At 42.4% G+C, this 25,187-nt stretch overlaps 1 protein-coding gene across 6 annotated transcripts in view; it reads left to right on the top strand.

Annotated features, from left to right (window-relative positions):
• FGF13 (fibroblast growth factor 13) overlaps positions 1-17,448 on the top strand; it is a 523,263-nt gene extending 505,815 nt beyond the window's left edge. For all 6 annotated transcript variants that reach the window (XM_038588435.1, XM_038588433.1, XM_038588437.1 and 3 more), the window contains 2 exons: positions 14,310-14,508; positions 16,039-17,448. In XM_038588435.1, the coding sequence (XP_038444363.1) occupies positions 14,310-14,508; positions 16,039-16,175 (336 nt within the window). In that variant the 3' untranslated portion in view covers positions 16,176-17,448. The remainder of the gene's footprint in view (positions 1-14,309; positions 14,509-16,038) is intronic.
• The last annotated feature ends 7,739 nt before the right edge of the window (positions 17,449-25,187 follow it).

The raw sequence follows: 25,187 nt of genomic DNA, 5'->3' as shown, positions 1-25,187 counted from the left end.
CGACTCCTTCCTGGGGCCGGAACTTTTACCTGCTTTACCTAGAGAACAGGGTAGAAGGGGCCTCCGAAAATGCCTTGTTTGATAGAAGCCAGCACGTGTGATTGAACGTCTGGTCACCAACCCTGAACACTTGGTGTGTGAGAGTCAACCAGAGAACAAGTCCGCGTCTCCTCTCTCCAGCGGTGGATTTCAGAGCAGAAAGAAAACGGATCCGTGGCAGGGAGGGGGAGGGAAGAAGTGGATGTCGAACCCACACCACCCGCTCCCTGGAGAAATAACTTGGGTAGAAAAGGAAAAGGCTGTGCATCTGGTACGCCCTGTCTTCCTGACAGCCGTCACCTCTCCGTCAACTATTTCAGTTGGAAGTCCCACATTTAACCAGTTCTGCCTGAAGCTAAGTGAGGAAGTTTAATTCTGGGGACTGTGATCTCCCCGAAGGGCCACATCCTCCTCTTTCTCTTGGGGAAGGAGCGTCGTTTGCACCCTCCTAATGCTGAGGAATAGAGCAGGCACCGTCACGTGGTGATATCCCTAGTTTGTTCCATCTGAGAGGTTAAAAAAAGAGAAGCAGCCCCAGTGCTAATGTGATTCATGGGTACGTGATGCCTTGGTGAGACAGTCTCTCATCGACCAGTCAAGTGCATTAGGAAGAACCTCTGTATGGAGTCTCCAGGAGCCGTAAGACCAACCGCAAATCTATTGTGAGCATTTATAGTTCTAGCACTCTCGATTATCTTTTAAATAATACGAAGTGCATATTTGCCAGTATGGATTTTTCATCACCAGCCACCTGGTACAAATTAGCACGAGATAAATAATTGAGCTTTCTTCTGTACAGATGTAATTTCATTACCCCCTCTCTTGATGCTGGGAAGACTCTTCAGAAATAATCAGTTACAAAGTGCTTTTGCTTTCTAGCCAGTGCTGAGCCTGGACGTTTCTGACATGCTGACATTCGGCCCTTTTTCCTCTGCGTGCTGCGGAAAAAAAGAGATGCTGATTATTAGCAAGCACCCCCCGCCCCCCAAAGAATTGCTTGCTTGGCGTGTGGAACCATGACAGGAGGCAGCTCGGAGGCTCAAGAAGTGCAACTCGTTTTTGTTTTCTTTTGTTTCATTTTTTGAATGTAAAACGTCCTAGTACTGCAGAACATAAGGAAGAAGCTCAGGCGGGGATGAGTTACGTTTGCCCTGTGACCCAGCACTTCTCTCTTAATCACGGTGACCGTCCCAGCCTCCGAAGCACAGGAATTGGTTTGGAGGAGAGACTTTCCCATTCACAGGACAGATCACTGCTACTTTTGGTCCTGGCCTCATTTCTCCAATCTGGCTTAAGTGGAGGAATGCTATTGCTAGAGTTGTAGGGGAACATGTGCGAGATTGTGAAAGACCTTGAGGACTGTAAAAAATAGGATGTGATTTGGATGCATGTTGAGTATAAAAGTGCAATGATAAGATATATTAAGGGAGTGTCATGGTTCTGTTCACGGCATGAATATGACTGCAGAATTCATCTCTACTAGCTGTCTGGTTCAGCTTTTACAGCATGCAAATTTTCAGGGCCAGCTGTAAGAGCTTGATGGTAAAAGAACAAAGTAAGAATTGATAATGTGAATGTAATTGTAAAGAGAGGGATTTTCGTGATCGAGATCACCGGAAGCACAGAATAATACTCGTTTTCACGGGTGACTATAGATTTATTTGTTATTTTGTTTGAGTTCTTTGAGACCACTTCTATGCTATATAATTACCTTAAGTTTTAAGTGTTCCTTGCAAGGATAATTTATGCATTTTGCATTCTCATGCAAATGCTTTAACAGTCTACACAGTTGAAAGTGAAAGCCGAAAATTATTCCAAATAGGTCGTGGTTGTGCAGAGCTTATGAAGTATTAATCATTTTTACAGATTCTCATCGTTTATATTATTTTCTTGCATTGTGTTTTCGACTACAGTAACACTTAGGTAACAAATATTTGAAAATTTAAATTACATATTTTGATAAAGAAGCGTAATTTGCCTATTTCAAAATTTAATGTCCTCAAAATCCCTTTGAAAAATTAATATAAAAATGGTACAGTATCTCAGGATAGACAGAACAAACCAAATTGAATTTAAGCTAAGCTACTGAAAGCTTTTTTGTGAATCATAGCTGGATACTTGGTCTAAACTCTCCTGAAAAGCATATTTTTAGAATTCAGGCTTCACTGTGGTGGTTTCTACACAACCATAATGTAAGATGATGGTGAGAATGCATGGCATCACTGGTGATGGCACTTTCGTCATAAATGGGGAACTGTTGTCGTGTTTACTGTGACATAGCTACACATCTAAGCATTACATTTCTCTTACGAAAATCCAATCCACTCTATGATAGCAGCATCCATTCAAAGTGTCTTATTTTAATGAATTTGCCCAGGACTTCTCTGCCATAATCCTGAGTTTCTCAAGAGACCTGGAGCTCTTTGTTGTCATTGTTTTTCCAGAGTTGGGTGTGTATTGCACATCGGAAAATCCTCAGGAAGAAATAGGCATACTCTTCTGTCTGGCTCCTCTAGAGAGGCTCACTTCATGGGAGAACATAACCAGCCCTGGGTGGCCTTTCAGATTTTACCCTGAGCTCAGAGCACAACTGGGAGTTTGGACAGGAAACAGATTTGTTTCCACAGAGGAAAAACAATTCACTTTTCCACCTTAAACCTCAATGGGGAGTGCATGGAGGGCAATCATTTCTCAACGGTCACAGGATTATAGAATTAGGGGAAACAAATCATCACGCTGACTTTCTCTGTTTTCACTTTTTATTGTCTTTCGCTGTCCCCCACCTCATCTCTCTGTCTCTGTCTCTCTCCAACACACACATACCTTATCAGATGGATCTCTATGTCTCCTTCCCGTTACCCACATCTACACCTAAAGAGGCAGAAGCCTAGTTTCAGTAAATGTGCTCTGGGGTCGTCCCCTAAAACCCCCTAAGGTAGAAAGGTCACTGGAAAGAAAAAAAAACTAAATTTGCTGAAATTCAGTCATGAACATTTTGCAGTAAAAGAAAGCTTTTCATGGCATAATGTAGGAGAACATCAAATCAACACACTCACGGAAAGCTCTCTGGCAAGGTGGGAAAGAAGTGGGCTGAGACAGGCCGATGGGCTTAGCCTGAGCCCTGTGGTAAAGCTCTTCCTTCACAGAACCAGTTAGGGCTGCAGGGTCCTAAGGGTTTGGCAGCCCTGGAAATGTCCCAGAGAGAGCTTGGGTTGCCTTTATAAGGACCTCTCACGTGTCAACACTAGCTACCTGAAACACATTCCGGCTTCCTCTAGAAGAAGCTGCTTCCCTGCTCTGGAGTTATTCTCTAGAACAAAGTGTGAAAACCAGGTTCCGGTTGATTAGCATCTCTGGTTCCATTTTTTTCAAAAGTAAAAAGAGTTCTCTAGAGAGAAGAAATAAGCCTACCAAAATCCATTATAATTATTACCTTTGTTATCATCATCACTATTCAACTGTCCCTTATCTGTCACTTGCATGCCATAACTGTGCAAGCAGTTGTAAAAAAAAAAACTTTAAAAGTAGGCACTGCTTCAACACAAGGTGCTATTAGATTTTTCATTATTGTTGTTATTAGTAACCTACATTATGAAAGTAGAACCAGCAAAACAGTAGTTTAGAACAAAAGAAATGAGATAATAATGTTGTACTTTCTTGTGGCATAGTAATTAAAATGAGACATGCAAATGTCATTTGGCCCATTAATACTGGATTATTTCACCAATCTCTTTAATATCATGTGGGTTCCACTTATACACATTATAGTAATGCAAATTTTAGAATCTTGGGATATTTTAAGCCCCAAATTCAAAGCTTATGTATTATTAGCCTTGAAAAGGAATCGCTACTGAAAGCATACACTTAATGTGTAACTTGAACCCCTCCCAAAAGTGGAAAGGTGCCTCTTTGCTCATTTGTTTTCATTGACAACTGCTAGTTTTCTTTTTTTTAAGATTTTTATTTATTTATTTGAGAGAGAGAAAGAGAGTATAGGGAAGAGAAGGGACAGAGGGAGGGAGAGAGAATCTCAGGCAGACTCCTGCTGAGCATGGAGTCTGACACGGGGCTCGATCCCACAACCCTGCGATCATGACCAGAGCTGAAACCAAGAGTCAGACACTCAACCAGCTGACCCAGCCAGGCTCCCCCAACTGCATTTTCATACCAGTTTCAAGTTGGTGTGGGGAGGATGCCGCATCTTCTTACATATCACATGATCTGAAAATGAAGGTGAGGAAAGGGACCCCATGGCCAGTGATCATATACACGTATGCTCGCTGCCTTCCATGGCCTCTGCAGTCCCTGCCGTGAGGCACAGGATTCCAGTCTCCTCTCACAGGTGCTGCAGCAGAGCACAGGTGAATTGCCCAAATTCAGAAAGCTGGAAAGTGGAAGAGTTGGGTTTGAGCAGAGCTCAGGGTTCAGAGAGGCAGGGCACGCCAGTAGGAGGAAGAGCTGGATATTCAGCAGACATTAGAACGGTCGTTTAGAGGAGAATTGACATCACAGCTTGTCCGTCTGTACAGTGACTAGCAAGGCACACTTGCAGCCAAATTTATAAAGGACTGGTTAAGGGCTTCTTTCCTGTTGTGGTTTTGTCTCTTGTGAAGTGGAAGTCTCTTCTCTCAGGCCAGAGGGATGTATTTATCACAGAGAGCTGCCATCAGGATGAAATCAGATTATTATATATATACAGGAACCTCCCATGGTGCTTGGCACACAGTAGGTGCATGGAAAATAGTAGTTTGGAATAAATCCTTCCATTTGTGTCTTGAATTAATGAGCTGAATTAATTAACTCAGACTTGTCAGTGACTGTCAGTAGCATCCTCATGTTAGCTCTTTTCAAGGGGCAAATGAGTTAGAAATGCACTGCCTTCATGGAAAGATGACTGTCCTTACAGCTTCCTATCCCTGGAAGCAGTTTGCAGGTGTCATACGATGTGGTGGTGGTCCAGTAGCCCTCTGTAACTCCTTTCTCATCCTTGATTTATTCTCATCCTTGACTAGGCCTTTGCACCTTGTCCTGCAATTCCAGGTTTTATGGTTTGCGGTGGAAGGTGTTAGTGACACGTTAGTGACTTCCATTTGAGCAGGCAGTATGGTCCAGCATTGCTCTCCTACTTGTGCAAGAGAAAAGATAAGTCTTCTTTGAAAGTCTTTGAAGAAGTAGATTCCTGGTTATTCTAAGTGTCTCTTCTGCAGATGCAGACCCTATCAAATTTAACACAACCACTGTCCAATACAAATCAAAATGACGATCCTCAAAGCTACCTGAAGTACTAGAACATCCTGTGCACCCATCTTGGTATGACTTCATTTTTAATAGGCCACCTACCTTGCTAGAGTTTTTTATTTGATCTATGAGGGAAGAACCTTTCTCCTTTGCATGACAGTTCATTGGATCTCTGGGAAAAGTTTTCAGAGTTCCCAGGATTTGAATTTGCACACAAGGAACTTGCAACAGCCACTTAAAAAGATACAACCTACTAAGCTTATTCTCTTGCTGACTACAAATACTTCCCAGGTCATTCTCTTGGAGATAGATTTAGATCCCACCCTGAAGTTATTACACTGAAGAGTACTGCCACAAATGAGAGAACACCATAGTAACAGAGAATATTTGCCCAATGGGCACAAATTAATTCTGGTAAGCAGCCAGAAGACAAGGAAGTTTATTTTTAGAAAGCATATCTGATATTTGATTCCCCTCTCAAAACACATAGGTCAGCCATTCTGTAGGAAAAACCAACATCCAGAGGTAATGCACATCACAGACAAAAAAAAAAAAAGTTTTAGGGAGTTATTCAGCTAAGAGAAGTATTCTTCCCTTGGGAAAAAAATACTTCGCTGCAGTCTTTCATTATACAGTGATTCAAGATTTTAATCTGGTAAAATTTGAAAATTAATGTGCTGGTCACACAGTCTCTCTGCAATGTGTCTTCCAGAACATGATGTCTTCTGCTACCTAATTGCATTGCCTAAACAAGCTGTATTCTTCCGCAAGGGGTGGGTCACACCAATACTGTCTTGAACCAATTACATAGCCTTGGAGACATGTGGCCCATCCATCTTCCTTACAAATCCTAGCAAATTACTTCCATTCCAAAACCTATTTGCTGACCAGGTTTGGAGCTGCGTGAGGCCTTGGGATCACAGAATTTTTCTATTTTGACAAAAACAACCCCTCTTAGGCTTTGTATGGCATGCATTGTTTTTGTTTTGCCTCCTGCTTTTTTCTAGCTTATTTAAGTGTATGTAAAAATAAAACAAATCGCTTAGTAAAATTTGGCAGCCCGAGTAATCCACTGCATGAGACTGCTTTACAAAAATACATGAAAATCCAAAACAGGCCAATACAAAGGACTAAATGAACCCCAGGCGTAAAATGTGGTCAGATCTGTGCCCTGATTGTTTTAAACAGGCCACTGATTGATAAGGTCCTTAATACTTTTGTTGTTGTTGTTGTTGTTATTTTGGTTTGCGAAGAATTGAGAAAAAGCAATACTGTGCCGGCATATTTTGTGGGGTCAACATACGATAAATCAAAATATCTTATGAAATATCCTGGAATATGTAAATGGTATCAAGAAATTTCACTGTACCATATGAGGAAAAATCATCCCATATCCATTTTCTTAATTATAATTTGCATTTCTTTACAAACAGTTGCTAAATAGCATGTGTACTTTGAAGTCATTTTGTTGCATGGTATTTCATGAAGCCCATTTGTAAGCACCTCATTTTTTTTACTGCTGCGGCTGGAAGCAGTGCAGCCTTTGCAGCCCGCTGCAGACAGAAATGAAAAATGAAAGGCAAAACGGTTTTCTGGGAAGCAGGCTTGGAGGAGAGCACTAAACACAAAGTGTAATTCATGTACAGTCCTAATTTGGGGGCAGAATTTATCTTCTCCCATGTTAATAAAACACGTATAAGCAGACCCTTTATAAATGGATTTCCGGAGTGAAGAAGAACCTTGGAAAGAAACAAGAATGTATTTCTTTTGCCCTGGTTTTCTGGGCATATATTTTGAGAAGTCATCCCACATTTCATGTTTATGGAGCTGTTTTCACACGCCTCGTCTCATCGGATCCTTGTACAACAATCCAGTAAGGTCAGCAAGACTGGCAGGGTTACCCACCTCCCATTGTAACAAAACTCAGGCTAATAGAAAGTAATTGAAATGTTTGGCTATTTGCAGACCCAGAGACCAAGAGGATAAGTTTTAATGCCCCTATCTTGGTTATTAACAAGGAAATCTATTCTTACAGCTTACACAGTGTTTTGTCTTTATTATTCCCTCTTACCATTTTGCATTCTGTCCCTCCTTCCCTCTCTCCTTCCTTCCCTCACGGCCCGTCCTCCCTCTTCCTCTCCTCCCTCTGCAGTCGTCTATGCAGAGTATTGCACACTTCACCCCTGGTTGGACCTGTACACGGGAGCTTCCAAGCTCCCTTCATATGTTATTCTGCTCTTTCATTTATTTATTTCATCCTATGTGTACTAATCATGGACTCTAAGCCAGGCCTGATGCTAGGAGCTGCCCTCAAGTATCTCACAGTCCACAGGATATTTGAATGAACAAACCATTGACTGTTGATCATGAATTAATAATTTTGCTTACCCGTGTTGCACTGGGTGAGTATCGATTCCTTCCCCTCCCCCCCCAGCCTCTCCCTTCCCATTCTTTGATCTTAATAATAATGAAGTTCATTCACATCACATATACCCTGGGAGAGAACATCAAAGTCTTGAATATAATAATTAATCCTGGAGTTTGAAGTTACTGATTGAGGGGAGACCTATATTAGAGAATATAGGTAGTTACAGTGTTCCCCCCCCCATGGGTCTGATTTATGTTTTAATAATCTATGTTTTAAATTTTTTGACAGAGTTGAAAATCTAATTTTTTTTATTTTTTATTTTTTTGAAAATCTAATTTTAATTTGCATAGTATTTTCATGAGTCTGGGGACTAATTGATGCACACGAGACAGACATGCTTAAGTAACCTGCAAACTTTAAATCTGGAAAATTGTCATCCGACCATGGCTCAGAATTAGAAGAGTGACCCTTGCTTTTGTCAGTAATTGTTAAAATAATTGGATTGTCAGGCTACTGAAAATGTGGCCGGAAGACAGGACCAAATGAGAAGATTAAAGGGAAAGATGAGTAGTTACAGTATGTTTATAGAACCTGATGAAAGGAAGATACTGTGTTTTACTACGTTTGTTTTTTTTTTTTTAAGTTTCTCTGAAAGCTCACTCACATATCTATAGACTGTGTTCATCTCCGTGTTCTGTGGTACCTGATGTAGAAAGCGTTGTGTGTGAACAAGACAGAATGTATTGAGAAATACTCATCTAGAGCAGGATGTGTGCACTCAGCATGTGTGTATGTGAAAGGCTACGCTGGACGTGTGACACTACTGCTGTCACAAGCTGTGTTCACTGGCCCAAGGCTTAGTGTTGCCATCTTACATATGGACATCCTCAGTAGACTCTATTACTCTCTTGAGACCCAAGGGAATCAGTGCAGCCCATTTGAAAAATATATCTTTTGGGGCACCTGAGTATCTCAGTGGTTGAGCATCTGCCTTTGGCTCAGGTCATAATCCTGGGGTCCTGGGATCGAATCTTGCATCAAGCTCCCCACGGGGAGCCTGCTTCTCCCTCTGCCTGTGTCTCTGCCTCTCTCTGTGTGTCTCTCATAAATAAATAAAATCATCAAAAATTTTTTAATTAAAATACCTATTTCAAGAGAAGTGCATTAAAAGGAAACATTTACAGTATACATGGCAATCTTCAAAGCTTCCCATCTTACTGACATATCAACTCAAATGAAGCACTGCCACCTGATCAGTGGTACCAGAACTGAAAACACAACAGCAAGGGAGAAAACGTATGAAAAATCTGCTACTGAGGCCCATGCTTGCCACATTAATCAGAAAGGCATTTTGTCATGGCATGTGTATCTTGCTTTTGCAGCGGTGTGTAGGGCACTGAGATGATGGAAATGACGGATAGAGACATTTCACTCTCACCCTTTTGGTTCTGGTGACCCAGGGTGCAGGTACACACAGCACCTGCTGAGTGACACGGCCCCTGCTTGGCTCCCCCCAGCCGAAGCACCATCACAGCCCATGCTGCTCCCAACCTGGTTCCCGCTCCAGGAAGCCAGAGACGTACTGCACCCTCTCCATCCTTTGCTTTCTGTGCCAGGGGCAACCCAGGGCCCTGTTGCTCCTTCTGACCCTAATAGACAAAAGCAATTGACACAGGTCCAAAGCCTTTTGTTCCTGGGGCAAAGATACTTTCTGGCCACCATTGGGTCTGGGAGTTGTTTGCACATAACCGACGTTACCGATTATATGAATGCTTTCATCATTGCCTCTCAGTCTGTGTAGAGGTCATGAGCCCTGATTAGGGCAGCTGACCATGACCGTTTGTGGCTGTAAATATTCTTCAGTCCATTCTGTGAATGTGATACGGATGGTTTCAGATGTTTTCTCCCTGTCAATGATATTCCAAACTCCAAAAATCTATTTCCCCCTTAAGAGTGAATAAATTAGTAAAAAAGAAATGCTGGATTTTGCTCCTGGATCTGCTCACTCTGCATGGATTCTTCTTCCTTATACAACATATAATCATTGTAACTAACTGGTACGGATTCCTCAGATAAAAAGGTTCAATACTCACCAAGAAAGCACTAACCTTGAACTTCAAGAAGAAGAGAGATGATGAATCAGAGGCAATTTAACGACAGGTTGATTACTTCATGAGCTAAAAAGACATTATTCCTCTGGAAAAAAAATACAGGTATGCGAGAGAAACAACTTTTAGGAGAAATCCATGCATAAAAAGTTGTAAGGTATAAAGCACCTTTTCTTATGTACTCATGCCAAGTCACTTCTCAGTGGTTGCCCAAGGAATGCATGGCATCTTTTGCCACCGTTCATTCATTCATCGTGATAGCAGATATTTATCTCATGCATATGGAATACTGAAGAGTGATGCTGTCACTCTTTTGGGTCTACGGTGTGTCAAGGCCATTATGGAACCTTTTTCAAGAGCACGAGTAATCCTCTTCCCAACAATCAAAGGAGCCGACTGCTTGCCATATGTCTACCTGGGCATCCTCCAGATGGGGCTTCCCTGATAGGGTCAAGCCCACTATCTGTTATTTATGTGAATCAGTGCTGAGGCCCAGAGAGACAACTATACCCCTCTTCCCTTTGCTAGTCCTTCCTGTGTTGGGTGGGATGTTCACATTTTTCCACACTGGGTAAAAATGAAGCCTCCCCTGCCTACTCATTCCAACACTGGATAAAATGACACTGTCACACACAGAGAACAGAGCACTCCTTTGGTTACTTCAACATTCTTTTTTTGGCCTCATTTTCCTCTCTACTGAGTTTCTGAGTCCAAATTTAGTGGTGATGACTAAGAAATTGCCAGGATGTGACAGAGCATTCAGTTCATTGAGTCCTTCCTTGCCATTTTTCAATAGTTGTAACAATCGCCAAGTTTCTCCTCCTAATGTTGTGCCAGTATCTCTGTAGTATCTGTTATTCTTAACAGATACTAAATCGCGCATGCAGGATCTGTCCGTGCAATGACAGCCTCCTTCTGCAGACAGCCGATCCCATATGGTATTAAGGAAGTTCCCTGCAGACTTTTTACTGGTTGAGACTTTCGAATCCTGGAATTTCTCATGCTGAAATCTGACTCTCTGCAAGCCAAATCCTATAGACAATGGTCAGGTGGTCTGCTGCGTGCTAGGCAATATGACCAGTCATCGGTGAGAGTGGAAGGTGGGTCCAGAAAATGTTCCCTGCCATCTGGAGCCTGTCACGCATACGCCTGAGTCACGGGACCAGCTAGAGATGTAGGTAGGGTTTAAGGAAGCACAGAGACCAGTGTCATGCAGTTCTGACTGAAAGAGAGCCTCTATCTGAGCCAGGCCATGAGAGGTGAGAGGACAACCGGCGGGCGGAGAGACAGAAGTGTGACATTCTCGGGGAGCCAGATTTGAGGTGAATAGTCTGGAAATAAGGATCTCCTACTGAGCGGACGGAGACTTGGTATTCCCTCACTGCCACTATAGGGCTCCCATGTGCCCTGCCCACCCTTCTGCAGGCGGGGGTAGACACCGGTCGGTTGACAGGTGGAAAGCACGGTGTAGAAGGAGGAGTCACCTGAGCCCCGTGGCTTTGGTTTAAAAGACACACAAGTACACACAGAGGTTTAGAAATAAAGAGTTGGCTGGTCAACTTGCATGTTACTGACAAGGGGTTATTGGGATTATTTTCTGATGGGACTAGCATGTCACTAAAGCAGGCCTTTTGATATATTAAAATTTTTTAAAAAGAAAAAAAAGTGTTACATTCTAAGCAAAGGAAATTAGTGGCATCTGGAAAGGGAATGAGGCACCCATGAGCCTGCGGCAGAGGATGAGGCTGAAGTCGTGGTAGTGGCTGAGTTGTGGAGAATTTTAGATGCCACATCAAGTCATGGTTTGTACTGCAAAACAGGCGGAACTGTCCACAATGCCTAAGGAAGGGGATTTTATGTGCCAGCAGAAGGGGAAAAGCCAGTTAGCGCGGTTATTACTGCAGGCCAGCAGAGAGGTCAGAGGGCACAAGCTACGACACTTGCAATGGAAATGAAAGGGAGAGATCGTGGGCTGGAGGGATTGTGGGTGAACTTCAAGGTCGCCTCAAGTTTTCCGTGGGAGCAGCTGCCAGGATAGGGTGGTGGGTGATACTGAGACACGGGGGCCCCAGAAGTGGAAGTTACAGAGACTGTAGCCCTGGGCTTCCAGTAATATCCTTCTGCTTTTTCTGTTCTGAATTCTTACCCACCCTTCAAAGCTCACCTAGGATGACACCCTCCCTGTGAAGCCCATCCCTCCGCTGTCCCCCAGTCCGAGTGAAGCGGGCTTCCTCTGTTCTTGTAAAACACCCCCTGTCCGTCTCCCCCACTGAACCGAATGGCAGCACACCTTGTGTTCCAAATCATTTGGGTATCTGGCCAACTCCTGCAAAGACATGGCAGGCTTTTTGAGGCTACTTGTTTACCTGTGAACTGTGACGCCACCCAAGCATCCAGTGGATCGTCAGAAACTGCGTATGAATGAATGCATGAATGCTGCCGTCACACAGAACATTAACTGCAGCCCTTTTCGGGGACCGACCTCAGCACATGGTCATCCCATCCCACCGTTTGGGAGTCGGTGATACAGTATGTTTATGCGCCTACCCAGTATCATTCACCTCGATCATATTTGTTCTTGACAATATTTATTTTTGAATGGTTTATGAAAGTAAAACTCACCTTCCAAGGATGAGATTTTTTTTATTTCCCAAATACTGATTTCTTTTTTTTTTTAAGATTTTATTTATTGATTTGAGAGAGAAAGAGAGTGCAAGCAGGGAGAGAGGCAGAGGGAGAAGCAGACTCCCCGCTGAGCTGGGAGTCTAGTATGGGGCTCCATCCCAGGACCCTGAGATCATGACTTGAGCTGAAGGCACATGCTTAACTGACTGAACCACCTAGGCAGCGCCCCCAAAGGGTGATTTCATTCCTAAAGAATTTCAGCAATGTTCTATGCAACAGTCTTCATCACTAGAAGAAACGTGGAGATTTTAGTCAGATTTCTTTGTAGGCATTCATTGGATTTCCCCGTGTTCCCCTACGAAGGGAAGTTTTCACAGCCCATGAAGAAACGTGGGTTCGTTCCCACAGGTGATAGTTGCCTTGGAAATACATTTCTTCTTGAGCAGGTCGAATTTGTGTGAATCCTTGGAGGAGCTACCAAGTGTGGCTGAAATAACCCCAAAAGATGACTCTCATCTGTGCTGTGGAGGCCAGATGGGGAGAATTGGTGAGATAACAGAGTCAAACTGGTTCTGTGGATTCCTGGAAGAAAATGTGGCTTAACTTTCAACACAAGGCTGCCTCATTTGAGGAATCTGTCCCTCTTTCCTGAAGTGACCCCAGATTCTGAGAGCACTTCAGATTCTGTTCTGCAGATAGCATGCATTGCTTCAACTGAGATCTAACATGAAAATGAAGGAAGCTAGGGCCATGGAGGCATTGTTCATAAAGGGCTGGTGTCCAGAAATCATACGATATTTTTACAAGGGTTTTTTTGTTGTTGTTGTTGTTGTTGTTGTTTTTTAGGGTTTTGTCAGAAGGTATTCCTGATAACAGCAACTTAGCCAATACCTAAGATGGCTTCCTCAGTGCCACTGACACACGTAGCTCAGTTAGCATTCTTCTCGTTGTCTTCGACCGCACATGGACCCCCTGCTACTCTTTGGGTTACTTAGGGATTAGAATCTGCTCTTCATTTCATTTGGCTTACAAATGGCTATTTTTAATGGTTGGTTATTGCATATGCAAAAATCCACAGAACTTAAAAGAAGGTTTTTAGTTTGTTTGTTGTTTTTGTTTTGTTCCTGAGATAGTCTGTTGGATTGAGAACCCTTCATTTGTATGGGCAGATCCAAAGAAAACATGGTCAAGAACATGGCAGAAATCCCATTCCAGGGTTCAAAGTCCCCTGGGCTTCTCTCTCATGTCTGCTTGTAGAATTACTGTAAATTCCTTGCTTCTCTATTGATTTGCTTGTAAACATTACTGTAAGCCAAGGATGAGGTGAGGGGAGAATATTTTTTCCTTTTTTAAGTCCAGGTCCAATGATTAAAAAACAAATCAATTTGGTTTCCCTAAAAGTGAAGGGTAGCTTTTCTTGGTAGCAACTCCCTACAAATGTAGGCAGCCAGTAATGTCACATTGTAACACAGATTTTAGCCTCAGGCCGTTGACAATTATAGTGTATGGTAACTGGAGAATCTATGAAAATTAAGTAGAAGGACCAAATGTTTATTTTCTCATATTTAATCCTGAAGGAAACAAAGCTCCATGTGACAGCTTTATACTTGTCTTTTCAATCTTTAGCTCTTGCATTTGTCCAATATATTACAGTTATGTAGCTTGTTCTAATTTTTCCATTATCTTCTTACAAAGAGAGATAGTCATTGATCAGTAGCACTTGCACTTAGGGCTTTTTTCCAAAGCATCACGTGAAATGTTATATATAGTCTTGGTTTCCAATGATAATAGTTTATGCTGTTAAGATAGAGCACTGGTCATAGAAGCTTGTACAAACTATGTCCTCAACTCCTGAAGGACAATACCACAGGCTTCTCCACAAAATTCAGAGCTGTAAATATTGAGCTTTGGTTTATTGACTTTTCTTGCAGGAACATTTTACACCTGAGTGCAAATTCAAAGAATCAGTGTTTGAAAATTATTACGTGACGTATTCATCGATGATATACCGCCAGCAGCAGTCCGGCCGAGGGTGGTATCTGGGTCTGAACAAGGAAGGGGAGATCATGAAAGGAAACCATGTGAAGAAAAACAAGCCTGCAGCTCACTTTCTGCCCAAACCACTCAAAGGTAAACCTCATACGATTAGGAACTATGGATTTAGAGTACCCATACTTTCTCTCTCTCTCTCTCTCTCTGACTATCATAAATAAATAAAAATTAAAAAAAAAAGGATCCCTGGGTGGCGCAGCGGTTTAGCTCCTGCCTTTGGCCCAGGGCGCGATCCTGGAGACCCGGAATCGAGTCCCACGTCGGGCTCCCGGTGCATGGAGCCTGCTTCTCCCTCTGCCTGTGTCTCTGCCTCTATCTCTCTCTATCATAAATAAATAAAAATTTAAAAAAATAGAATACCCATACTTAATCCTTCATCACACTTCTCTAAGTAGAACGTAATTCTTCCTCGTTAAAGGCAATTATACAGAAATTCAGTAACATTTTATAACACTTAAAACATGAAGCATTGACAATAGCATCCAATCTTCTGATCTGAATTTTCCCACAGTACACCTATAGATAGTAACACCTTGCTTATGTGGGAGCAGCTTGATGGCTAACTCAGGACAGCCAAAAACCCCAAATTACACCAAAATGGTTCCTGGACAGAAACACAGATGCTAAAACGTGCACACACTTAACACTTAATCCCTTTAAGGGCCCAGCAATATCATCCCAACAGTTTTCATTATACTTTGTCTGCAGCCATCGTTGGCAGATTAGTAGCAAACTGGAAAGGGTAAGGGATGGAAGTGGGATGCAGAAGATAAGGATGTCGGAAGTAGCTGAGACGTGGTAGAGAAGGGTTAGAGCACGCGGGCAAGGCAGAGCAAGACATCCAAGAGGTTACCGGCCTGGGGTTCGGATCAAGGTGAAAGTGGCAACAGACAGCCCCATCAGATCTGCAGAGCACTGCTGAGCAGCAAATGTTCTGTGGCCAGGCTGCTTGGATTTGAATCCCAACTCCACTCTATACTAACAGGGCGGTCATGGGTGGATTATTGACCTGTGTGTGTGCCTCAAATTCATCAACTGTAAAGTGTGGATAGAGCACTCGAGTCACAGGCTTCTCAGGTGGAACAAATGAGGTAGTGCATGTGAAGTGCTTTGGATAGTGTCTAGTACGCTGTAGGTGCCCTGTAAGTGTAAGCTAGTATTGTTACTCACGGCACCGCAATAACACGATTTACCGCTTCCTGCATTAAGAATTGCACTAATATTTAGATCCTTGGAGAACGAATGTCCTTTTCAGTATGATAGAAATTGGTGTTTTAAAATGTTTTAAATTTTAATATTTGGCTTGCACAGCATGCTGTAGATTATATTTAAACTTCTAAGAGCTTTATTAAATGCATTTTTCATCAGTCCCCTCATGTACATAACACATAAGTGAGGGCAACGAGGCATTAGAATTCTTTGCACACGACTGCACCAAGCCCAGATCTTGCTTAAGCCAAGCCAGCCTATTGTCGGCCGAGTCCTTGAAGGCAGCATTTTCAGCGTGCATCCTAAAGCACGGAAGCCTTAGTAACCGGACGAGAAGCTGAGGGCCAGTGCGGGGTGCACGTCCGAAGGCCACTGACCCGATGTTTCTGTGCTTTCCAGTGGCCATGTACAAGGAGCCGTCATTGCACGACCTGACCGAGTTCTCCCGATCTGGAAGCGGGACCCCTACGAAGAGTAGAAGTGTCTCCGGCGTGCTGAACGGAGGCAAATCCATGAGCCACAACGAATCAACGTAGCCAGTGAGGGCAAGACAAGGGCTCTGTAACAGAACCTTACCTCCAGGTGCTGTTGAATTCTAGCAGTCCTTCACCCAAAAGTTCACAGTTGTCAATGACGTTTACCAAACAAACAGGCAGAGTGCACTAGTCTCTCTGCCACTAAAACCTTCCTATCATCCATACTAACGCCCCATAATTTCAATTGAGCTTGTGCAGCAGACTGCCAAGCGCCATCAGTGGTGAACTAAATCCTGGAGAAGGACTGCCCAATTTCTCATGATCTCACCTGTGCTTTGGGGATGGCAAGCCAAAAACATTTCACAGCACTAATGCCGATAAAAATTTGCTCTCCAACCAAGAAAATTTAAAAGACCACAATTGCTCTTCAAAAACTAAACTAAACTAAACTAAAACAAAATTAACTGCTTAAATGTTTTGTAGGGGCAAACAAAATTATGTGACTTGTGTTGTTTTCTTGGCTTAATGTTTTCTATCTACGCTTGATTCAAATGTATTTACTTTGGTATAGTGCAACTTTATGATTTCTGAAATTCAATGGTTCTATTGACTCTGTGTCACTTAATCCAAATCAACCAAATTCAGGGTTGAATCTGAATTGGCATCTCAGGCTCAAGGTAACAGTGTTCTTGTGATTCTACCAATTTTTTTTTTTTTTTTAGATTTGTAGTGTATCCTGGTCAAGTTCTTGTGCTGTATTCTGTGCATAGAAATTGAGGTGTATTGTCAACCCCAGTCAGTAAAGATTACTTAAAAAAAAGATTATCCTCAAGTGTAGATTTCTCTTAATTCCATTTGTGTTACCATGTTAAACTACTGTTGTGGCTTCTTGTATAAAGACAGGACCTGTGGAACTGTGATGTCGTCTTTTGTGTTGTTAAAATAAGAAATGTCTTATCTGTATATGTACGAGTCCTCCTGTCATTGTATTTGGCATGTGAATATTGTGTACAAGGAAATGTTAAGACTGGTTACCCCTAAACAACATATACTTATACTTGCTTCTGGAAAAGTGTTTAAGACTTAGCTAGGTTTCCATTTAGATCTTCATATCTGTTGCATGGAAGAAAGTTGGAATCTTGGCATAGAGTTGCATGACGTGTAAGATTTTGTGCATTAATAATTGTTAAAATCTGTGTTCCAAAAGTGGACATAGCATGTACAGGCAGTTTTCTGTCCTGTGCACAAAAAAAGTTAAAAAAAAGTTGTTTAATATTTGTTGTTGTATACCCAAATACGCACCGAATAAACTCTTTATATTCATTCAAAGAAATCCTTCGACGTGTATTTATTGTCTGTCACGTGCCATTAACCATCATAGAAACTGGTGCTAAACATTGAATTATGTATATAAGGTCACTGCCTTTGGTCTACAGTCTAGAGATTCAGATTAACATGAACTCCCTTTAAACTGAGGCTGTTACCAGTTATTGGACTTGGACTTCAGATTGGAACAGAGAATTCTCATTCCCAGTGAGTGATGGAATTATACAAATGAGACCTGTGTTCTGGTATTCTCTCTGCCATTCACACTGTCAGTTCCCCTCTCCCCTGGTCATTTCTCTTGGAGGAGGGGGAAAGCACAGGACTGCATAAAGGCTTTTCCACCTCCAAAGGCTGAAGGAAAATGTAAGCATTTTTTAAAATTTATTCATGATAGACATAGAGAGAGAGAGAGAGAGATTGAGAGAGAGGCAGAGACACAGGCAGAGGGAGAAGCAGGCTCCATGCCGGGAGCCCGACGCGGGACTCAATCCTGAGACTCCAGGATCGATCGCGCCCTGGGCCAAAGGAGGTGCCAAACCGCTGAGCCACCCAGGGATCCCCAGCATTTTTAATGTCAGTGAGTTCACACTAGTTCCCCAAAGCTGCCACCACCTGGCAACACCTGCTTCAGGAGTAGCCGATACATGAAGGAAAGAGTGGAGAACAGGTAAAAACATAATCGACTGGTGCTTTCCGTGGCATCCATCAAACAAGGTTATTGGGGCCCTGGGCAGCATGCTTTTGCACAGAGGGAAGGCTCCCCGTTCCTGAGATGTTTGGGCCAGCTTCAATGGGAGCTCTTCGCCCAGCCCAGTCATCCAGAAATGGCATCCTAAGCCCTCACCCTGCCTGAGCTCCGAAGTCTGCCTGCATGAAGTGAGGCTGCCCGCCTAGCTTGGATTCAGTAGCCTTGTATTAAGTACCATGAATAGAATCACTCAACCCTTATTAAGTCTTACTGATTTTCAATCAGTAGAGAAAAGTAATGCATTGTCTTCCTCTTGTTCCGAGGACTTTCAGGTTTGGTTACTGACTATTTTGGTTGCTTTAGCTTTCTCATTGTTCACAAACAAGCGTAGGTCTGCTGGCTATAAACAAATCAGAGCACTGGTGTCTCAGGGAAGGCTGGCATAAATAAAAAGTGGTCAGAAAACCCAGGAAGAATCCGTTATTCCCAGCATTCTCTTTGAATTGCTTTTAACAGGAAGCGATGCTTAAATAAATCAATAATTCAGTAGCCATCAAAAAAACCTCCCAACAAGTGATGATACTTTCACACATCTTCACACACACTTACTTCCGTGGTAGAAAATATTAGCCCTGCTACACGCTTGATGAAAGAACGGTTCTGGGAAACACTGCAGAGACTGGGCTCTCAGACACATCAGACCCACCTAGAGGGCCTATAGGAGGTTGCTGAACCCCACCTCCAGAGTCTCTGATTGAGTAGGTCTGGGGTGGGCTCCAGACTTCAGATCTCCAACAAATTCCTAGGCGATGCTGAGGCGGCTGGTCCTGGGGAATCACTCTCCGAGAACCACTCACATACACTATTCCCTTGTTTGGGATTCAAAATGTGTGGTAGCACACTGAATTCTAAGAAGCCCCGTGTCAAGGAAGCCTGCTTGACTTTGAGAAACACTGGGATAAAGAAATTGATCTGGCCACGAAGCCAGAGTGTCAGAGAGCACCTATTAACACTGCGGCAGAGCGGTGATACTCCAGCCTTTCTCGGGTACCAAATCGCCTGTGGTGGCCACCCACTGCCTGGTTTTAGGCTAGGCCTGGGAATCTGCTGCATCTGCCACCCAGCCCAGCCCAGCTCCCACTCCTCGATGGCAGAGCCCTCGATTTCATGTTGTCTCCATGGTCGGTGAGTATGTAGCCAATCCCTGCATCGTTGTAAGCCCAGGGGGACAATACAGGTAGAAACCGCTTTTACCAAGCTACTTGTAAGTAAAATTTAGCAAAACAAATGCTGACTTTTTCCTTCAGGAGATGTGTCTGTATCTGGAGGGAACACACACTCCTTGCCACAGAACCCTCAAAGGCCCGAGAGGAGCCGTGACCTCTAACGCTTCTTCCCACCTCCCTCGGCAGCATGATGCCCCATCCCTAAGCCAGCCAAGTTCGCGGAAGAATTTGTTACAGACCCCAGCTACTAGTTTCCAAATTTTCCAAGCATCTATTGTCCAAGTGAACACTGGGGAGGGGGAATGGATGTCTTTTAGGATTACCTCTCCATCGGAAGCAGCCGATCATAACCGGTCTGGGGATAAGGGATGGCAAAAGCAGAACTGATCCACTTTGAATCGATGTCATTCAAATGTACCTTAGGAGCCTCATGTAGCCGAAGGTGCCATTCACAGGTTAAATTGAAATGTGCCCTCACTGGCATGTGCATATTTCTCCCAACAGTCCTTTCCAGGCAATCTAGGCTTTTCTGTCATGCTTCTCAAACTTCTTCCAGTCCTTACACAGAGCCATTTCCACACTTCAGGTACTGATTATAAGCAGCAGCCACTTGCCAGTCCCAAAACGTACAGGGATATGGCAGTGATATAATGGATGACCATTTCCAATCCCCAAAACCAGTAGAGCATTCAACTCTTGATCTCTAGGTGGTGAGTTCAAGCCCCACATTGGGCATGGAGCCTACTTTTTAAAAAAGGCAGTGGAGAACTGTAGGTTCTAGGCAGGTCACTAGCACCCCAAATTAGGAACCATATTTACAATGACAGCTTTTCATACTTTTTATCCCTCTGAATGCAAAGATGTGGTCCCATGGTTTGGCTTGATGCATTTAGTTACCGTGGAATGAAAGCAGCAGGCTGCCACCTTGGGTTGTGCCTTTTCCCCCCTAAGGATTGAGAATGCAATCAAACTATAGTACACACAACAGGATGTCTCTAATTCTGGGCTGCTTTTTAGCCCTGAGAAGAAAAAGAGGAAAATCCAAACTTAGAGAAACAGCATTTGGAGATGACTCTTTCATAGACCATCCTGGATCTTTTCTTTTTTAAAAAAGTTGTGTTTATTGAAGTAACCTCTACTCCCAACATGGGACTTGAACTCACGACCCCGAGATCAAGAGCCCCCTGCTCTTCTGACTGAGCCAGCCAGCTGCCTCTATCCTGGACCTTTTTAATCTCCTAAACACTGTGCTCCTTTCTAAATGTTAGTTTGAATCTGTTGCACTGAGAACAATAATCTTTGCCAAATCAACCAGCCCTTTTGCTAATATCACATGAGAACAAGTGTCTGGTATTTTCTTCATCACAATTACTCTAATAAAAAATACAGAAAAGTACATGGCATCATCTTGGGAATGTTCCAGTTTCTATGTGGGTATTCTTAAAGAGGGTTGTAACAGCTGCAGTTCTGTCATTGTGCAGGAAGTCTTTCTGGAACACTCAGCATGGATGGCTTTCAGTATTAAAATTCTAAACTAAACAAATATCAATCCAATTTCTCCTTTTCTATTTATTTGTGTTTCAAACAATGCCTCTCTCTCTCTCTCTCTCTCTCTCTCTCTCTCTCTCTCTCTCTCTCTCTCCACACACACACACACACACACACACACACACACAGAGTCACTTCACTCATGCACACACATGTAGAGGTGCCTCCCAAAGGTCTCAGAGATGCTCTATCCTTTGGGGAGATGAACAGAGGTCTATTCAGTAGGGAGCCTGGGACAATCAAGTTAAAAAAGCCAGGGCTCCCTGGCTTCAGAAGCCGTCCCGCCTGCTGTGACACTTAGGTACACTAGAGTATCACCCAGGGTTGTCCTTCAACATGTTCACATGTGTGCATATTTGGTACCTTAAATACTTGCACTGGCTCTTGCAATAATTTGTTTGCAATTCTGTAAAGTTAACAATTAGAGTAAGAGAAATCTACAAGGGTGATGAATGAGTGAAAGCTCAGCTCCTTTAAATCAATTGCTCAGCTTGTTGGCTCAGTGGATGTTTATTACTTTCTAAGCTGTCAATGCTGCACAGCAAGTAACTGAGGCCTGGATAAAGCATTCACGCAAGGACAAATGGATTGAGACTGAGTCAGTCTTGCAAGAAAAGAGATATTCTGGGGTTTAGCAACAGGGGAATTTTATTTCCTTATTGGAATTAATAAAGTGGAACTACAGTTGGAAATAACAATTCATTTCTACATTCCTCACATATGTAAACCTCTCTGTCACTAATACCCTTACACAAACTGGATGATTACTACTCAAGTGTTTTTTCCTTCTTTAAAAATTGCAAAACCAGGAAGAATTCATTCTCAAAGGCTGGCTACACTACAATTTTCCTCTAATGTAAAACAGCTGAACAAAACAGTATGAACAACGTTTGAGTTTCATGGGCTTTAGGGGCATTTCAAAACACATCATCATTACATTAACCCATATACTGAAGGCCAAATACACACAAAACACTGATTATGGGGTGTGTGTGTGTATGTGTGTGTGCATGCATGTGTGTGCACACCTATGTGTGCGTGTGTGTTGTGGGGCAGGACACAGTCTTGCTGTGTGTACTCTCAGGGAGGTTTCAGTAGAGAGATCTTCACATTTCCTAACATCATGTGACTAAACTGCACTAGAAACCAAACACACAGGTTCTACTTTCTAGAAACTCTCAGTGTAACATAGATAGCAGATATAGTCAGATTTCAACAAATGCTATAATACGATCAAGATCCCAGGAGAACGAAATGGGGAAGAAAAAGTTAATGAGGGAAACTAAAAGTTTCAAAGGGGAGTTAATTTTTACTTGAGCCTTGACAGTGGAATGGGAGGGGCACCTGGGTGGCTCAATGGTTGGCAGGTGCCTTTGGCTCAGGGCATGATCCCGGGGTCCTGGAATCGAGTCCCACATTGGGGTCCCCACAGGGAGCGTGTTTTCCCCCTGCCTATGTCTCTGCCTCTCTCTGTGTGTCTCTCATGAATAAATAAATAAAATCTATTTTAAAAAAAGAAAGAGAGTGGAGTGGGAATTCAACAGCTAGAAAGGTAGTATAGACAACCCTAGGCCAAAAACCACTCTAGGGAAAGGTGCAGAGTCCTGAAATAGCACAAAGCATCCAGAAAACATTAGCCTACAGTGTGGCTGGACAAAGGAGGCACAGCCCCTGGTATGGGAATGACACTCGGAGAAGAATGCCCTCCCCACAACGTTTCATTCTCTTACTGTCTCATTGCCTGAAGGACACTATAAGCCTCCCAAGCCTGGATTCCTGGAGTGTCTCTGAAACCTAGTTACTCTCTGTTATGTAGAAACCCAATGAGTAAATTAGTCTCTTTGGTAGACAGAAACCAAAGGAAATAGTTTATGAGCAAAGTATGATTCACGGCCTAGCTTATTAGACTGGAGTGGACTTAATAACAGTGCGTTCTTTGCCTGCCCTGAGAAGAATTTGTCAAGCAATATGGGTGGTTTGGCCACTACAATCTTGTAGAGAAAAAAAGGAAGCAAGATGACAAAAGGAAATGGTCCCTCAAATGATTTATCTAGTTGGCAACACCTGGTCTGTTTCCAGATTTGAACTGTTTTGAACAGAGCTGCTATAAACAGTCTTATGCAAGGTTTTTGTGGAATTCTATTTACATTTACCTGAGATGAATACTGAGGAGCATGTTTTCTGTGCCCAAGGTAGGTGTATGGTTCATTTTATAAGCTACTGTTAGGGACACTGGAGAGCTCAGGTGGTTGAGTGTCCCACTCCTGATTTCGGCTCAGGTCGTGGGCTCAGGGTCTTGAGATCAAGCCTTGCACCTCAGGCTCTGTGCTGGGCGTGGCACCTGCTTAAGATTCTCTCTTCCTCTCCCTCTGCCCCTCCCTCCCTCATGCATGAATATGCTCTCTCTCTCAATAATAATAATAATAATAATAATAATAATAATAATAAGCTACTGTTAAAACTTTTCCCAAAGTAGTAATACTATTTTTACACTCCTACTAGCAGTGTATGAAAGTTCCAGTTGTTCCAGATCCTTGTCAACATTTGGTGTAACCAGTCCTTTTAATTTTAGTCATTCTGGTATATGTGTCATGGTGTCACGTTTGGTTTTAATCTCCACTTCCCTAACAATTAGTAATGGCAGGCACATTTTCACCTCCTTATTGGCCATTCCTGTATCTTCCTTTGTGAAATGTCTGCTTCTCTGACTCGTGCATTTATATGGCATTTTCTTTTTATTATTGATTTTTAAGGAATTCTTTATATAATCTAGGTACCATTTCTTTGTCAGGTATATGATTTGTGAATATTTTCTCCCAGTTTACCGATTTGTGTCAATTTTCTTAATGGTGACTTTTAGTGAGCCGAAATTTTCATTTTGATAAAGTCTAATTTATAAATTCTTTTCTTTTATGACTATTGATTTTTCTGTCCTGTCCTTAGCTTTTATGTTTACATCTATGATGCAGCTCTAAATTAATTTTTGTGTATGATGTAAGGTTCTAGTTGAGGTCATGTTTTTTTCATATATGGATATCCAGTTTCTCCAGCTCCAGTGGTTGAAAATAATTTTCACATTAAGTTGCTTTGGTGTCTGTGTCAGAAATCAAATAGCCATGTTTGTGTGAATCTATTTCTAGACTCTCTATTCTGTCCTGTTGGTATATTTATTGATTCTTATGCCAGTAGTACCCCGTCTAAATTATAGACTAATTTTGTACTAGGTCTTGAAGTCAGGTAATAAATCCTTCAGCTTTGTGCTTCTTTCCCAGATAGCTTTGGAAAATTCTAGGTCTTTTGCAGGTAGCTGGAGGTATCCCTCTAGTCTCACTCTTGAGTCTTCTGTCTTTCTACTTTTCCATCCCCTTGAAGGGCTTACTTCATCTCATATTTACACTAATCATTGATGATTAATGAATCTCCAAACCTTAATCTCCAGCTAAATCCAATTCAGGGCCAAACCTTTGTATACATTCCCCTAAAGCTTAGGGGAATGTACTATCATATCAATAAGGGATTATACTCATTAGGTCTCAGGTCTCTTCCAAGCTGGTCCAAATCAGGACCAAGGACATCCTTACCAGCTTCAAGTTCAGACAAAGGAGGTCTTTGAATTGCCTGTCTCCCATACTCAGCCAATCGTTGAGGGTCACCAAGTATTTATTTGTTCTTTCTTTTCCTTTTTTATTTTTTTGGCCATTCTTACTGACACCTCTGGAATATTCTACCTAGATTAATGTTACTGTCTCTCACTATCTCCCCTTCATATCCTGGCTAGATAATCTTTCTAACAATCCTTTAAGCTGTATTATTCCCTTATTTAATAAAGTATGATCAATTCTAAACCTCTGGATTTGGCCTTGGAGACTTGCCTATGTATGGTCTTTCTCCAACTCTCACACTTCATGCCCTAGTCACCTTTATAAGTAAATGTGTAATCTGGTAACTAGTTGAGCCTTTTAACAATGTCATTTTGACTACATAAAATTCAGCCTTTCCAGATATTACAAGGTGTAACTATAAAGAGTTTCCTCTGATGATAAGTAAAACCCATCCCTATTATTTAATAGCTACACTATATTAAAAATTTTCACCCTTCAATGATCATTTAAGCTCAAATTTAGATTATTTAACCAATAGGTCCTATCTTTTCAAAGTATTCTTAGGTCTGTTAATTAGTCAAGTTCCCAGAGCCACTTCAGTTCCCTTCGTTACACTGTGACTTACTCTTCAGCATTGAGCAAGTAGTTGGTCAGAACTTCAGATCATCCTCAACCTGAACAA

This window comes from Canis lupus, chromosome X (assembly GCF_011100685.1).
Source record: "Canis lupus familiaris isolate Mischka breed German Shepherd chromosome X, alternate assembly UU_Cfam_GSD_1.0, whole genome shotgun sequence".
NCBI classification, from domain to species: domain Eukaryota; kingdom Metazoa; phylum Chordata; class Mammalia; order Carnivora; family Canidae; genus Canis; species Canis lupus.
The sequence above is the reverse complement of the archived record's forward strand: the minus strand, read 5'-3'. Positions and strand labels throughout refer to the sequence as shown.